The 15082-nt window shown below is 47.2% G+C and overlaps 1 protein-coding gene and 1 long non-coding RNA gene across 2 annotated transcripts; both read right to left on the bottom strand.

Moving 5' to 3' along the window:
- Positions 1 to 507: 507 nt before the first annotated feature.
- Positions 508 to 4116, bottom strand: LOC124703138 (ATP-citrate synthase alpha chain protein 2). The gene is made up of 11 exons (XM_047235352.1): positions 3866 to 4116; positions 2810 to 2986; positions 2484 to 2726; positions 2338 to 2389; positions 2136 to 2250; positions 1981 to 2062; positions 1694 to 1789; positions 1479 to 1580; positions 1282 to 1398; positions 1081 to 1197; positions 508 to 879 (listed from the first exon to the last, which is right to left on the bottom strand). The coding sequence occupies exons 1-11, from the start codon at positions 3962 to 3964 to the stop codon at positions 808 to 810; spliced, it is 1272 nt and encodes a 423-aa protein (XP_047091308.1). The 5' UTR covers positions 3965 to 4116; the 3' UTR covers positions 508 to 807.
- Positions 4117 to 7352: 3236 nt separating this feature from the next.
- Positions 7353 to 9029, bottom strand: LOC124699110. Its single transcript, XR_007001272.1, has 2 exons — positions 8917 to 9029; positions 7353 to 8783 (listed from the first exon to the last, which is right to left on the bottom strand). It is a non-coding gene; the product is annotated as an uncharacterized LOC124699110 (long non-coding RNA).
- Positions 9030 to 15082: the final 6053 nt, after the last annotated feature.

Raw genomic sequence — 15082 nt, 5'->3', positions numbered from 1 at the left:
TTGTATTCAGCTATTCTGCTTGTCAATCCTCTCCGAGCATGTGATTGTTGTGTATTTCAGAGCCTTCTATAAAAAAGAATTACAGTATTTCATTGCGTGACTCTTCTGCCCACCACGTGTTGATTCTGGCACCAATTTGTTGAGCAAAATGCAAAAGGGAGTTGCAAACAATGTGTACGAATTGCAACCTCTATCCAGCTGCAAACAAGGTTTTTGGTCTTGCATTATTCACCAAGCTTCAGTCTCAGTTTAACAGTTTTCCTCAATTGTAGTTCCGTCGGTATGCATTTGCAACTTATGAATAAGTTTCTGTAACACAATCTCAAGCCAAAAAGGTGTCTATGGGGCAGTTGAATCAAGAACATCATTTCAATTTGGTTGTTGTAATATGATATGTTACAGGTTCATACCCGTGGCATGCTAATAGAACCCATTTTTGTACAAAAGATGCAACAACTATCGCAAATGTAAAAGGTCATACCAGATGAACTTGAACATAAAGCTGAATAAATGCAGTTTGGCTAGCATAAAAGCACATGAACCTGAAGTTTTGTATACGAGGCAATTGTATCAAGAACATTACAGTATGGTGAAACAGGGTAGTGCAATGCAGCTCAACGAGCAAAACAAAAATAAGAAATGATAAAACCTCCGTTTCTCACATTACAGCAGGAGAGGTTTCTTTGTGACAACAATCTATGTGTTTGGTCAAATAGCTTCCGAAATTACTGATCAACCATGTGACGTGGACTACTCATCAAGTTTCTTGTTTGTAGATCCCAAACTACTAATCAACTGTATCCCGATTTATGCTGCAGCCATGATGCATTCAATTGCTTGCTTGCAGATGCCAGTCATTGTCGCTTCTGGTCCATACACCTGCAGTGGATTGTTCAAGGCATGATCAGTCATCTGCCCCAAGATATCGACTCGGAACCACCAACAAGAAACAGATGGATTTTTTTTTGCTTTCCCATAAACTTCATTTGGAGATTTTTGTTTTTCGTTGAACAGGTCAATAATTAATTTTTCATAGCAAAGATGCATAACATCCGTAGGAGATACTAACTAGACCAGTACCTCAATCGGAACGCCAATTTCTGCACCAAGCTTGCGCATTTTTGCTAGTCCAGTTTGGTAATTTGGACCGCCTCGTCGAACATACAGGTGCATCCTGGATGCCTTTAACTTGGATTCCTGAAAGTAAATTTTGGAGTGAGCTGACAATGAGATGAGTGGCAATGGTGCAACGGGGATTCAAGATTGGTTGGTCCTACATACCTTCTCTCTTAACGCCCGAATAATGCCATTAAATGTGGCAGCAACATCAGTGAAGTTGGCTATACCACCTCCAATGAGAAGAGCTCTCTTGCGGCCATCGGGATCAGCAGTCGCGCACTGCATTGAATAGAATGGTTAGCGGATGAAACAACACAGATTGAAGAGCAGTGTGATAAATAGTTATCTCGAATGCTTACATCAAGTACTACTCTAGCATACTGCAGAACCTCATCTTCCTTGGGGGCACCACTGTACTCTGCATAATTTCCTAACTCTGAAGCATATCCTAGATCTCCAACCTGGTAAATCAACAGAAATCCTTAATTATGTATGCAAACCAATTCTGGTCAACAACTGCTAACATGAAAAGGTTCTACAGTGAACATGAAATCAAGCAAGAGCACGTGCTTACTGTGTCAGCATATATGACACTGGCACCGCCTCCTGCAACCATTGTCCAAATGCGTCCCTTTGGGTTCAAAACTGTGAACTTCAGAGATGCGCTCGTCTGAAAGAATGACGATGTTATATCACACTTGAGCATAATTTAACAAATCATACAGTTCAGTGTAAGCATTTGTAATTTACATTCAAGTGCAAACCTAAGTGACTAGTACATTGGGAAATGGTAATACGTACTTCATGTGGAGAAAAGAAAGAAAGAATTAAAAAAGGAGGTATGATTTCAAATTTGGATACCTTATCATCCAGATCTTGGATAAAACTTTCTGTAGAGCTGAGAACTCTGCCAAATGGTAAAGGGAATTCTAAATCTCCCCACCTGCACATTCATGGGTACTGTTTAATACATCAGTAACAAGGAGAAACAAGTCCCTAGGAAGCAAGACACTCACTTCTTGAAGTTCTTGAAAGATGCTGTGTCATCCAATTCTCCTCTCATGTCCAGAGGATATGGCTCTCCATTCACCATGGTAAATGGGTTCATCTCAATAAATGAGAAATCCAAGTCTGCAAAAAGGAGCGGAGCCATTGTGAATATGGCATGTCAAGAAAGCTAATGGAAAGTAGTAACATACTAGAAATAATCCACAGTACCTTGGAAGACAGCAAACACTCCCTTAATAAAATCACCGATTTTTCCACGTGCCTGGCGCCCAAACAGGCAGTAAATCAATTATGAGCATGCGACCGACAGAAAACGCTTCTGTAATGGAAGGCAAGTAGTGTTACAGTATAGGTACCTCCAGTGGAAGGGTTGCAATCAAGGGAGCACATGTCTCAGGTGTCATTGGTTTCTCAGTGGGAAGAAATACTGTCTTAACCTTGTCCCAGTTCTCCTCAATTTCAATTCCTCCACACTCTGAGAAGCTAATGGTGCTACCCAGCCTCTCTGAGACAACTGAAAGATAGTACTCTTGGTCATGGGGCACAAATGGCTCAACAATGAAGGTTGTAATCGGAGCCTTGCAGCCGCCCATCTCAACCTGGATAAATCAAACATTTATACACAGATCCGAAATAACTCCATCCTAAAGCACATAAAAGGATAAGTGTGGCCATAAACTACCTCGACTCCCAGCCGCTCCTTGACAAACTCCTTGACTTGAGCAATATCCAGGTTGAGGGCCACAAGGCCGCTCTTCCCACGCTTCCCGAACAGCATGTCAGGCTTGACGACCAACTTCATGGTCGACAACCATGGCTGCTGGTTCACAAGCTCTGTGAAGTCTGTTGATTCCGTGATCTTTCAAACAAAAACATTTGCGAAATCAGTCAAACTTACATTGTCAGATGTCAAATATCGATGCACTATCTCAAAACAGAACAACTGTTCCAGACTGAAGTCACTAAGGGGCAATTTGAATAAATCAGTCAAACTTACTCTGACTCTAAAGATAACAAAAGAACTGGAGTTGACTGTTACCTTTCAAAGGATCGAGGTGATGACATAACTAATGGTACACACATACGGCAACAAATAAACTATACAGTGCAAGACAACCTCAGATCTAAGACTGAGAAACAATCAGCTGGGTTGGTGGCTAGAGCTTAGGATGTTGAGTGGCAGGTAAAGCGCTCGGACTAAACAGGGTGCTAACCGCGTGAAGAAAAAAAATCGCTAGAGGTCTCACCTATCTAACATATATCTAACATATAGCCAAGGGAGGGCTCTTTACCCCGTTGATCTACGTTTTTTAGATCTAAGTAAGACATCAATAGTTTGTTCATGATTCGCTGTACCTAACAGACTAACACAAGCACCAGTACCAAACTTCAGCAACAACTGAGCATACTTCAAATGAACAAACCGCACCTTTGTTTTTACCGTTTAATCGTACAATCTCTAACGAAGAACAGTCCCAGGGATAACCTGTGAATCACCAATGTCTGTGACCAGATGAATTGCCTCTTGGCACGATCTCGAGCCAGATCTCCATCCTAGAGGAGGAACTGTTTCAGTCCCAACCTTACCAAATGGCAGTGCCGCATTTTGCTATTCGAACCGAAATTTTGCACTCTTCGGGCCATCCAGATCACGCGAGAAAATGCAGAGATCCAACCAGGTATCGCCCAAAATGGATTTTTTTTTTAAAGATCGAGATCAGGGGAGGTGGCGCCTGACCTGGGCGGAGAGGATGTGGAGGTCGATGGCGGCCAGGCGCTTGAGGTGCTCCTTGAGGAGGCGCTTAGAGTCGTACTCTCGGATCTTCTTGCGCGCCATTGCTTGGGCTCCCGGTGCCGGAAGGTCCTGAAGATTATGGGGAGAGAGCGCGCGACGTGCGGTGGACTGGAAGGCGGAGTAGAACGGTAGTAGGTGCTAGGTGTTCTTGGTGCACCTAGAGTACCACGAGGCTGGAATATATAAAGGAGGATTTGTGTTGGTTTTTTTCTCGGCAGAGTTTGTGTTGGATGGGATCCAAAAAAAAAAGTGGGAAACTCCAGCAGATCTTATAAAATGTCATTACATAAAGGAAAAATGCTAAACATAATGTAACAAAATTGCTAGTTTTCAGCAAACAGAGCTTGGCTCTGGTGGTTAGGTCCCTTGTGGTGGAACCATCCCACCCAGGTTCAAGTCCTAGACTTGACATGGGTGTTTGCATTTACCTGCATTTATTCCAGGATTTAACCGGCGCTATGCTTTCAGTGGGGTGTTTGTACGTGCGTGTTTGTGAGCGTCTGCGTTGTACTGTGTTCTCAAAAAAAAAAATTGCTAGTTTTCAGTTTTAAGTAGACTGAAAACGAAGTTTGTGCTCCTCCAACGTCAGATTTTGCATCGTGATTACACTTGAGTTGCAAGTTATATCGTAACTCAGATTTTTCCAGTTCTAAGTTGGGTGCAACTAAAAAAATTCAGTTCCAAATAAGGTTGCAACTACAAAAAAATGTATTTAAACCGTTAGATTTAGCTTGTAATCCGTGCTAATGATGAGTAGTTGCAACTGAGATTCAATGATATCATTCTAGTGAGAATAAAGTTAGTTTTCAGTAGACCGAAAACTAATCACACCCATAATATAAGTCTATAATCATAGCTCATGCGTCGTTATACGCCTCCTAAGCTCGACGCACGTCCAATTCGTGGCGAGAGAAACTACAGAAAGGGCCACATCTCCTACCTTATCCTCACCTGGTGTCTCTCCCAATCTCGTTTTCTTCCGAGTTTCTCCCACACGAAGGCGGCCACGACCACCTCTCAGCTCTGGTGTGTTGCAGTTGCCTTTCCACCTACATGTCGTCGTCCTCAACCTCCTACGTGTCGTTTCTCTCGTCGAAGTTTGCCGTTTGAACCCCACGTCCGTTGCTCCCCGTTTCGCATCCCTTTTTCCTGCCATGCGGGACTTGATGGCGATGACATTTTTGCATAGGGACATCGGTGATCTCGCTCGACGCCACCATCTTGCCCGATGTTGGTGTCGTACAACTCTCGGCTGGCCCGCGCATGTGCTACTATGAGCATAGGGTCTCTGCAGCTTACGGTGACCTCCGCCGCTCCTCTTGCCCAACGCCGCCATCTTGTCAATGTTCGTCCTTCCCATCTGTTATCTCCTCATCACGACGGTGATGCAAATTGGCGCCCACGATGCTAAAAGCAGTGGGTCATGGTACAACCAGCGCCGGGCGGTGATGCTGCAAGCGGTGGATGGCGTGCTATATAGGTCGTGGGCGGCAGTGCTACATGCATTGTGCGACAATGCTAGGGTACGAGATGTTGCAAGTGAAAGGAAGGCATTGCATCTACCGGGAGAAAATAGTGCTGCAAGCGGCAATCGGCGGTGCTACGAGGAGCTATGAAAGGCATGTGACAGTGTTGCGAGGAATAAGAAACGAGTTTGCTACGGCGAGCGGTGGTTTGCTACATAGTCAAGTTTTTTGCTATCTATGTATGCGGATATGATGAATAGGCATACTCTTTTCTTGCAAAATATATTTGAAAAATGAAGGTACCACTAAAGATTAAGATCTTTATGTGGTTTCTTTATAAAAAAAAGTGATTCTCACTAAAGACAACCTCGCTAAAAGAAATTGAAACGGTTGTAAGAAATGTGCATTTTGTGATGCTGATGAACCTATTAACCATCTATTCTTTGATTGTCCCTTCGCTGGGATTATTTGGAGAACCATTCAATATACTTTTAACATTCCCTCACCATCCAATATTACAAATATGTTTGGAAATTGGCTAAATAGGGTTGAAAAAAATCTAAAGAACAAATCCGAACGGGTATTTGTGCTTTGATGTGGGCTATATGGAATTATGGTAATGGTATTGTTTTTAACAAAAGCACAAATGCTCATTTTCTTCATATTGTTTTTAACAAAAACATGAATGCTCATTTTCTTCATGTTATCTGTATGGTTACGCATTAGATTCACGAATGGTCTTATCTTCTGCCAGAGCCACAACGTGCTCATATGGATTCCGGATGCAGCCGACTGGAGACGGTTGTTCGGGCTATCTACAACCAGGATACAACATGCATAAGAGCCATATCTTTATTTACAAGTTTTACATCCAACGGTAATAAATAGACGGAACCAAACTAACGGAACCAAAAGTGTGAGACGGAACCAAAATCATGTGGGACCGGAACTTCTAATATATTCTGTGAAAATTATAAAAAACAAACGGCCTTCTAAATGGTCAAAGCATCTGATCAAACTGCACAGATCTTAAAGTCACCGGAGAAGAATAGTAGTCAGACATCGTCGTCCCTGGAGGAGTTGCGGCCGTTGATGCTGGCCGGAGTGCCGGACAAGACGAGCGGTCCTAACAGCGACGCCCTTTGACGTGCAGCCTTGGCTGTCCCTGTACCGCATCTCGGCGCACCGGAGCGGCAGCACGGCTAGCTCCCGCGCCTCCTCCAGGGCCACTCACATCCGGTCACGTACGTCCAGCATGTCCGAGAAGACGTTGCCGCCGTTTTCCAGCGCAGCCTCCACGGCGTGAGCGAGGCGGCGAGCCCCAGCGGCGACGTCCTCCCCGTGAGCATCTGCAGAATCACGACGGCCAGCGGGTACACGTCGGACTTGACCATCGTGGTACTCCAGGTCGATGTACCATCATGACGCCGTGTGCTTGACCAATCGTGGACGACAACGGGTGCTGGACTGCTGGCCTCCGTGGCTCAGGTTGTGGCCGGGAGGAGCAGCGACATCAAGAGGCCGACATCGCCGACCTTGCTGGCGAGGTTCTGATCGAGCAGGATGTTGGCCGGCTTGAGGTCACGATGGGTGATGGGGTCCGGCCTGGCGCTGTGGAGAAACGCGACGGCGGTGGCCACCTCCCAGGCGATGCGGACCTGCTCCATCATGTGGCCCGTGCTAGCTACCATGTCTGATCGGATCATCGGGTCGATTCATCGATCGACCTCTGCAACATGTATAACTGTACATATGTCTCTTGAGCACAGTTCTGTGCAGATGCTCTGTATAAAACTCTGAAGCCCATGTTTGGAAGATGGGATTTTGTACAATCTTAATAGTTTTCTAAACTTTCTGGGTGTTTGCTTGTTCCCTGCTAGAACCAAATCTCGAGAGAAACAGTTTGTTTTCATGTAAACGAAACAGTTTGTTTTCAAAATAAAACAACATTAGATCCAAGAAAATGAAACACACACAAACAATTAAGATCCTCATATAAAATTTAAATTACATCTGGAACTTTTGATGCTGTCATATTTAGCTCTACTTTTTGTATCTTTGCAACTGAGTCACGAAACAAACGCTTCAGAAGCATCACATACATACAGCTCTTTACAACATTACAACAGTGAGAAAGATACACAAACTGAACTTTGGGAGCAGACTCAGACATAACATTTAGAGCGGACCACAATGTGACCAGTTACCGGGCGACTCCATAAGGACAGCCAAGTCATCGACAATCTCATCATGATGTCCTGGTCGCTGCAGCATCAGCGATCCAAGCGACGGAGGGGACGGGTCCGTAACTCTGCTGGTGATCCCCCGGACGATCAAAATTATTGCTATGCCTACTCCTTCCATTTTCTGAGATTCACTACATCAAAATCCATTCTTATCGAAGGGTGCAGCAGCTATGACGGTCAATCATTTTGAAGTAGAAGGTCTGTATATCCTCCTTGCACAACAAACCTTTGGATTCGTATCTTCTACAAGAACATGATGTGGTCACATTCTCATAATTAAAGATAACTAGTGCCCCATCCTCATATATTACAGGCTTCACCTTATAATTTTTGACTGTTCACATCGTGGAAATCAACTCTGCAACTTGCCGCCAGAATGTTCGCCGCACTGCACCTCGCCACCAGGGGCAACCTCCGCTTCGCTGCCACTATCGGGATCTCAATGACTTTGTCATGCTTGAAGCCGCACTGTCGGATGAAGAACTGATCGGCAGCATAGAGCTTAGTACGCTCTTGTTGGCTGATGCTAAAGTATTGGTTTACCTTTGGCCATCTACACTATCAAACTACCTTCAGATTTCTCAATGCCTCCTTCTGTCCAACGATATGCGACTGACTCTAAAGATGTTGATGTATCAACAGTTGAATGGCAGCGGAGACCAACTGTCCTTATGAACAAAGCAGGAACGCTGCATTTAAGCAAAATTCAGAGACACCATGTGAAGACTGGTCATACATACTGGGGAGTTGATCATGTATCCATGTCAGCAATGAGCTAAGGGCCATATCTTCCTGCATATCAAATGCAAACTAACAATTAGATTTCTTGGAACAGCCAGCATGTGTTAGAGTAACCAAGTAATTCCTCACATTTCCTGCAGTTCTGTAATCAATGGACAAGTAAAATTAGTACAAGTTGAAACCATTTCTTACCTCTACAGTCAAAACCTCCAACCTTATTTACATATGTAACAACTAAAATTAGCATAAGCTCTTCACTTTTGCATGGCCATGCGGCTCTATTGACAGTGAGCAGACAGTACTGAACATACAAAAATCCGGTAGGACTTGGTATTTTCCTTTGACAGGGGTACACCTGGATTAGCCACTAGGAGATAGAAATTCCCAAATACTGAATTTGATTTGAACCTAGTTGCAGACAATATACCATTAATCTTTCTTTTAGGTATCCAGTAACAAGCAACTGATGGATAACACAAACATATTTGCTTTCTATCTGAACATTGTTGCTTAATGAGAACAGATGGCTTTATGTAAATACCGTTGTATGACTTTCAACTCATATTTTGTGGCTCTCCCGATGATCCCCGTGACGGAGGGTCGGGGGGCTGCGACGGAGAGGGTGGCGGCGGCTGGCGGTTGCGACGGAGGGAGGGGCGCCGGTGGCTGGCGGCTGCGACGGAGGGAGGGGGCGGCGGCGGCGTCTGGCGGCTGCAACGGAGGGAGGGGACGGCGGCGGCTCGCGTCTACGATGGAGGAGAGGGGCCGGCCGCGACGGCTGGCGGCTAAGATGGAGGAGAGGTCGCACCCGCGGCGGCTGGCGGCTGCGACGGAGGGAGGGGGCAGCGGCGGCGGCTCGCGTCTGCGATGGAGGAGAGGGGTCGGCCGCGGCGGCTGCCGGCTGTGATGGAGGAGAGGGGCGGCCGCGGCGGCTTCCGGCTTCGACGGAGGGAGGGGGCGGCGGCAGCGAATGCGACGGAGGAGCGGGGGCGGCCACGGCGGCTGGTGGCGCAGTTGAGGAGAGGGCGGCAGCATGATTGAGGAGAAAGAAGGAGGAGTTGATGAGTTTTTTTTCTGATTACTATTTGATGAGTTGAGTTGACCTTCAAAACGGCTGTTTAGGATTGTTGAAGTATTATAGAACGCCATCGATTTAATCAACGGCTACGAAAAAATATATTAGACGGAATCCAAATTTAATTAGACGGAACCAAAGTTCCGGACCAATCACCGTAAAAGAGCTCATCTTTATTTTATTATGGTTGGTTGATTTTTATGTACACTTTTTGAGATCCATTAGTTGTAAATCTTCTAAATGTTGAATGCTCAAACTTTGCAATAAAATGTTGTGTGCATCAATTGATGCAGAGGCTGCAACACTCCCCATTTTGGAAAGAAAAAAACTCAAGTTTTTTGCTACATTGTTGTTCTTGAAATGCTGAAATATTTGTTTAATGTTTTTGAGCACGGTGAAATATTTTTGCGATGATGCTAGAATATCAAAATTGTTTTGCTATGAGGTCTCTCGAGGTCTAGTTGGGCTCTTTTTTTGTCGAGCCGGTCTTTTGCTTTTATTTATTGCTACAACTATTGAGTGAGCATGTGCAGCGCACCGTCTCCACTGCCATAAATTAATCATGGAGATGGTTGTCCTAATATTCACATAGTTTTTGTTATCACGTATGTTTCCTTACCAACTATGGAATGTTCAAGTGGGGCAAAATTAAGTCAAATTTACAATAAGTTTTGCCGATCAGTTGGGTGCTATTGAACCACAACTGGAGGACTATAAGTCCTGCTGCAACACACATTTAAAGTTCAGAATGGTTGGACATCCAAATCAAAACTTCACTTGTCCACCTGAAGGCACAAATTAGAGTGGACGTACGGTTCCTACGCGGTCCACGTTTAATAACAACCAGCTGAGGGGCCGTATGACATAAGGGCAAACCGCAAACGGGACGACATATTTCGGACGTCTAAAATTATGCGCGCGTCCATTTGCGTTGATTCAAATTCGAAATCGATCGCGCGTTCGTTTACGTCGGGTAGCTCCAGCGGCATGACGTTTTTTCGATTTTGCATTTTTCAACATAAAAACAAAATTTACGTAGTAAAGAAATGAAAATAAAAATATAAAACTTAACGTCTTCGCCTACTCATCGTCGTCATCGTCGATCACGACGAAATTCGGTACCGGCCACGGCCAGTTGGAAACCGGTGGAACATATGCCGGTGTCGCCGGCTGTGGTGGAGGTGGAGCAGCCCACCCGGTGGTGGAGGTTGAGCAGCCCACATCGGTGGTGGTGGAGCAGCCCACGCCGATGGTGGAGGTGGAGCCGCCCACAGATTGTACGGCGGAGGTGGAGGCGGTTGTTGCGGTTGCGGGGCCGAGTCCTCGAGCGCCCGTCGTAGGGCCTCTTCCTCCGTGAGGCCCGGCGGCGTGATGTCGGTGGCGTACCGGGGCAGCGGCAGCTGCATCAGTCGGTCCACCTCCGAGACGAGGACGTCGAGCCTCTCGATCTCTTCATCCGTCATTGTCATCGAGTACTCAAACTCCTGGCCCTCCGCCATGGCTGCCTGCCATTCGTGGAAAATGTAGGCGACGTAGTCGTCGCTGTCATCCTTGGCCTCCTCGTTGTGGTAGGCCAGCGCGTCGTTGTTGTCGTCGTCGTCCTGATAGGGCAAAGATGTCCAATCTTTCGATGAGATGAAGATAGATCGATTTGTTGGTGGAGTTCGTGCTTGACGATCTGACTACACGTGCAAAGCTCGTGCGCCAATGGAATCGCTAGGACAATCTCCGAAAGTTACTGATCTTGCGGGAGCACGATCAGCCTGACCAGAAGGTCTTAATTCCTACTGAAATCGAGAACAAGTAAGAAATAAAGATACAATCGGATTATTGCGGATAAAGATGAAAGCTTGATTGATAATGATAGGATTTTGAATAGTCGGTCTTGTTCTGGGCGTTGGCCTCAAAAGAAGTACACGAGAGTTGCAGCAATTGGCTAACTTTTAGTCTAATAAAAATCCAAGTTCTAATGACAGCTACAGAGGGATATTATGGAGGAAGTGAAGGGATTTTCGTCCAACCAGCTAGGGTTGGCCAAAAATACACCTAAATGGGCCTTCCTCCACTCATATGGCCTCTTAAAATCCACTAAAATACCTGATTCGGAAATACATGGGTCTGGCCCATTAAATAAGGTGACGCAGCACCAAAAATAACTCTTGGACGAAAAGCATTGTTGCTTCATTATGGTGGCTTCAATGTCTTGAAATCCTCGCTTGCAACGCCATCTTGAATCCTCGCAGACCTGCTGCCATCTCCATGCATGTTCCTAATCCAATGCTTAACGTTCATGCTAGATCCATTCCTAAATAATATATATACATTTGATTTAGGCAACATCATATTCTCATGTATATTAGGAAGGATTTCTAGTAACGAAGGTACACGATAATTTAGGTGAAACACATAACCTCTTGCGAGAAATCCTTGTATTTAAAGTACAAGAGGATATGTGGTTGTAGGAGTATCGGTTGTATCTATCATAACAATATCCCCATCATCCTCCCCTTCTTAAATTGAAGTCGTCCTCGACATAGTCTCATCTTTTTCACCAAAATATGCCTTCAAATCGGAGGTAATGATGTCCTCATCACGTCCTGTAGAGGTGCAGGCAGCTGATGTGTTCGATGATGAGGCGGTGGTCGATGGTCAAATGGGAAGTCCCGAGGAAGCCCGCCTGCCTCCTCGGATCCTTCTCGGTCTTGCGCCAGGTGTGCCAGTTGTCGGAGTCGACGACGAAGGCGGGATTGGCGCGGAGGTCCGGCGGCAGGTACCGCTGCCTGCGCTGGATCTCGGCGCTCCTGGCTGGCTCGCGCGGAGGCACGAGCGGGACAGGCACCCGGCCAGCCGCCGCCAGGCAGGTGCACGTCCCACCAGCCGGCGCACGGCATCCAGTTCTTGTACATGAGCCGTGCCACCTCGACGGGCAGCGACACCCTGTGCGTCCGCTCCGCCTTCTTGGTGCCGCTGCCGGATGCCTCAGAGTCGTGCTTCTTCTTTCCCATGGTTATACGGGCGCGCGACGGTGGGGGGTGGGAGTGGCGGTGTCGCTGGTGTGGGCAATGGCAGGGACGGTGCCGGTCGGCTTCTAAGGCCAGGCGCGCGCGGGACACGATGCCATTGATGGCGGCGCATAAGCCCAGCCGCCGCCCGCCAGTATGCGTGCAGAAGAGGCAGCCGCGACATTGATCGCGAAGGCTGCGGCGCAGACGCGGAAGCGATGATCGCCGAAGCAATGCGCTCAATGCGGCCCTATGGCTCGCTGCTAGGCGGGTCCGGTGGAAAAGCGAGCTGTCACTTGGGGCGTTCACGCAGCATCCACCGCGATGCATCCCATACGGAAATGTGTGCCGCATTTGCGTCTCCGCAAACGGCGAACAATATGTGTCGGGCCGCTGGACCTATTTCCTAACGCATTTTACGCCTGAGCGAACGCAAGTGGTCGCACAACGTTTATTTGCGTTGTCCCGTTGGAGATACCCTAATGGTTTGACAAATTTGATTATCTAATCATGCAGCTAATTACTCGTTGCATCTCCAATGTGGGTCATATCTCAAAAACCAACTTGTTGTTTGATGGTTAGGAGGAGAATGACACTTCAAGCTACCAGAGTTTAAATCTTGGATTCGACACTTTGATATGATGTCATATAGAGATGGAGTTTTCTTTCAGTGGAAGGTGACGTCCCGTCGATAGCTAGAAGTTTGTGATGATTTCGTCAATTTCAAGATTCGTCGGATCAATTTTTTGCGTACGTATATATGGATATCTACAGTTGTATTGTCTTTCAGAAAAAAGCTGGCATGTCTCACAGCATCACACATGCACATACGTGAATGCAACATACATTTTTAACTAACATGTACTACATGTCAATATTAGTGCTGACAGCATCAACTTCTCTAACTCAACCATGTCCGGATATCCCCATAGTGCTGTTTGTATCATACTACTTCATATAAATTCGTAATAACAACATGAGGATGAGGGTTGAATCGGCAATGCATTTTGTTTAGGAAAACTTGACCGAATAATAATAATTCACAACAATGAATGGGGGAGAGAGGACTAGAAAAATCAGCACGCGCGGTCCTCGCCGCCGTGGGCATCCACGTTGGTGGCGAGCATGACCCAACCGCCTGCGATCTCCTCGATCCGTCAACGCCGGCGTGGTGCATGCGGACGCGTTTGCCAGCCTCCTCGATCCACCTGTGGCGATCTGCTTCGGTGCCATCTCAGTGCTCACCCTCTTCGACAAGCACGGCTGCTCCGAGGATGCGGTGTCGCCATCAAACAAGATGTCGCCGAGGTGCTGTCCACCACCGCGACGGATCCCTGCTCGCGCGTCTGCGGTAAGGCCGCCGTCACGCCGGAGCCTCCGATCTGGTGCGAGCATGGAGGCCCGGTACGTACGTAGATGCGTCACTGCCCGCGCGTCCTCGCGTGCCCACACTCTCGGCCGCCTCTCAAAATGTTTTCCTCTGGGCTCTGGCCGGTGTCGGCGTCAACCGAACGGCCGAGAGGAGCCGGCAGTGCGATGACGAACAATCATGGGATGGGAGCATGGGACGGTGAGGGGCTGTCTTCGACTCGTCACGTGGCTGCTTATTTTCACAGGGTGTACGTTGACTTGTTTGTGGTGTCCCGATCAAGGAGGGATCGAATCACACCCGAATCAGCAAGCAAGGAGATGGGTAAAACAGAATCAGAGATAAGGGGATGAACAAGGGGTGGGAGCCAGACGAAATAGATGGGATTAGTTCCAGAGTTTTCATAACAAGCATGCCACACACCCAGGGTCGATTCGTCCCTATAAAGCACACACCACGCTTACAGCTGGGACCCCCGTCCAGCACATGACACCACACCACACCATGCGCCAGCTTCTCTCAGCCACTTGTTCCTCTCATTGACGCTTGGGCCCCACCGACGCTCGTCTGGGCTTGATCTGTTGGACCAGGCGACTCGATGTCCGTCGACAGTGTAGGAGGCGTGACACTCGCCCCCTCTTGAATGAGCTCCTCCTTCCAGACGCTTGCCTCGGGAAACCTGGTCTTCAAAGCGTAGTAATCTTCCCAGGTAGCTTGCTCAGCATCCAGTCGATGCCACTTGATAAGCACTTGCACTGCCGCTGCATTGCCCGCGTGCACCATACGACGATCCAGGATGCATTCAGGGAAAGATGTTGCTGCTGCCGGATCGGAGAACAGTAGGGAACTCACCAAACACCGGAGTATAGCGAGGGGTGAATGGCTTCAGCTGTGACACATGGAATACGGGATGCACCTTTGCATTTGGTGGTAATTCCAGTTTATAGGCTATCGCACCGATCTTCTCCAAAACAATATAAGGACCGAAGTACTTGTAAGACAACTTAGGGTAGGGTCTATTTACCACTCGATTGTTGGGCATAGGGTTGGAGTTTCAGCAAGACTTGTTCTCCAACAACAGAACCGACGTTCCGTGCGATTGGCATCTGCATATTTCTTCATGCGCCGTTGAGCTGCCAACAGTCTATCACGCAGCCCAGCGATGTGCGTTTGGTAATCATCCACCGTCTCAGCAGCCGCAGTATCCTCAGCCACTGTCACATTTGGAAAAGCACCAAAATTGGGTTCCACCTTGTATAAC

The sequence above is a fragment of the Lolium rigidum genome, chromosome 3 (assembly GCF_022539505.1).
Source record: "Lolium rigidum isolate FL_2022 chromosome 3, APGP_CSIRO_Lrig_0.1, whole genome shotgun sequence".
Classification (NCBI taxonomy): domain Eukaryota; kingdom Viridiplantae; phylum Streptophyta; class Magnoliopsida; order Poales; family Poaceae; genus Lolium; species Lolium rigidum.
The sequence above is the reverse complement of the archived record's forward strand: the minus strand, read 5'-3'. Positions and strand labels throughout refer to the sequence as shown.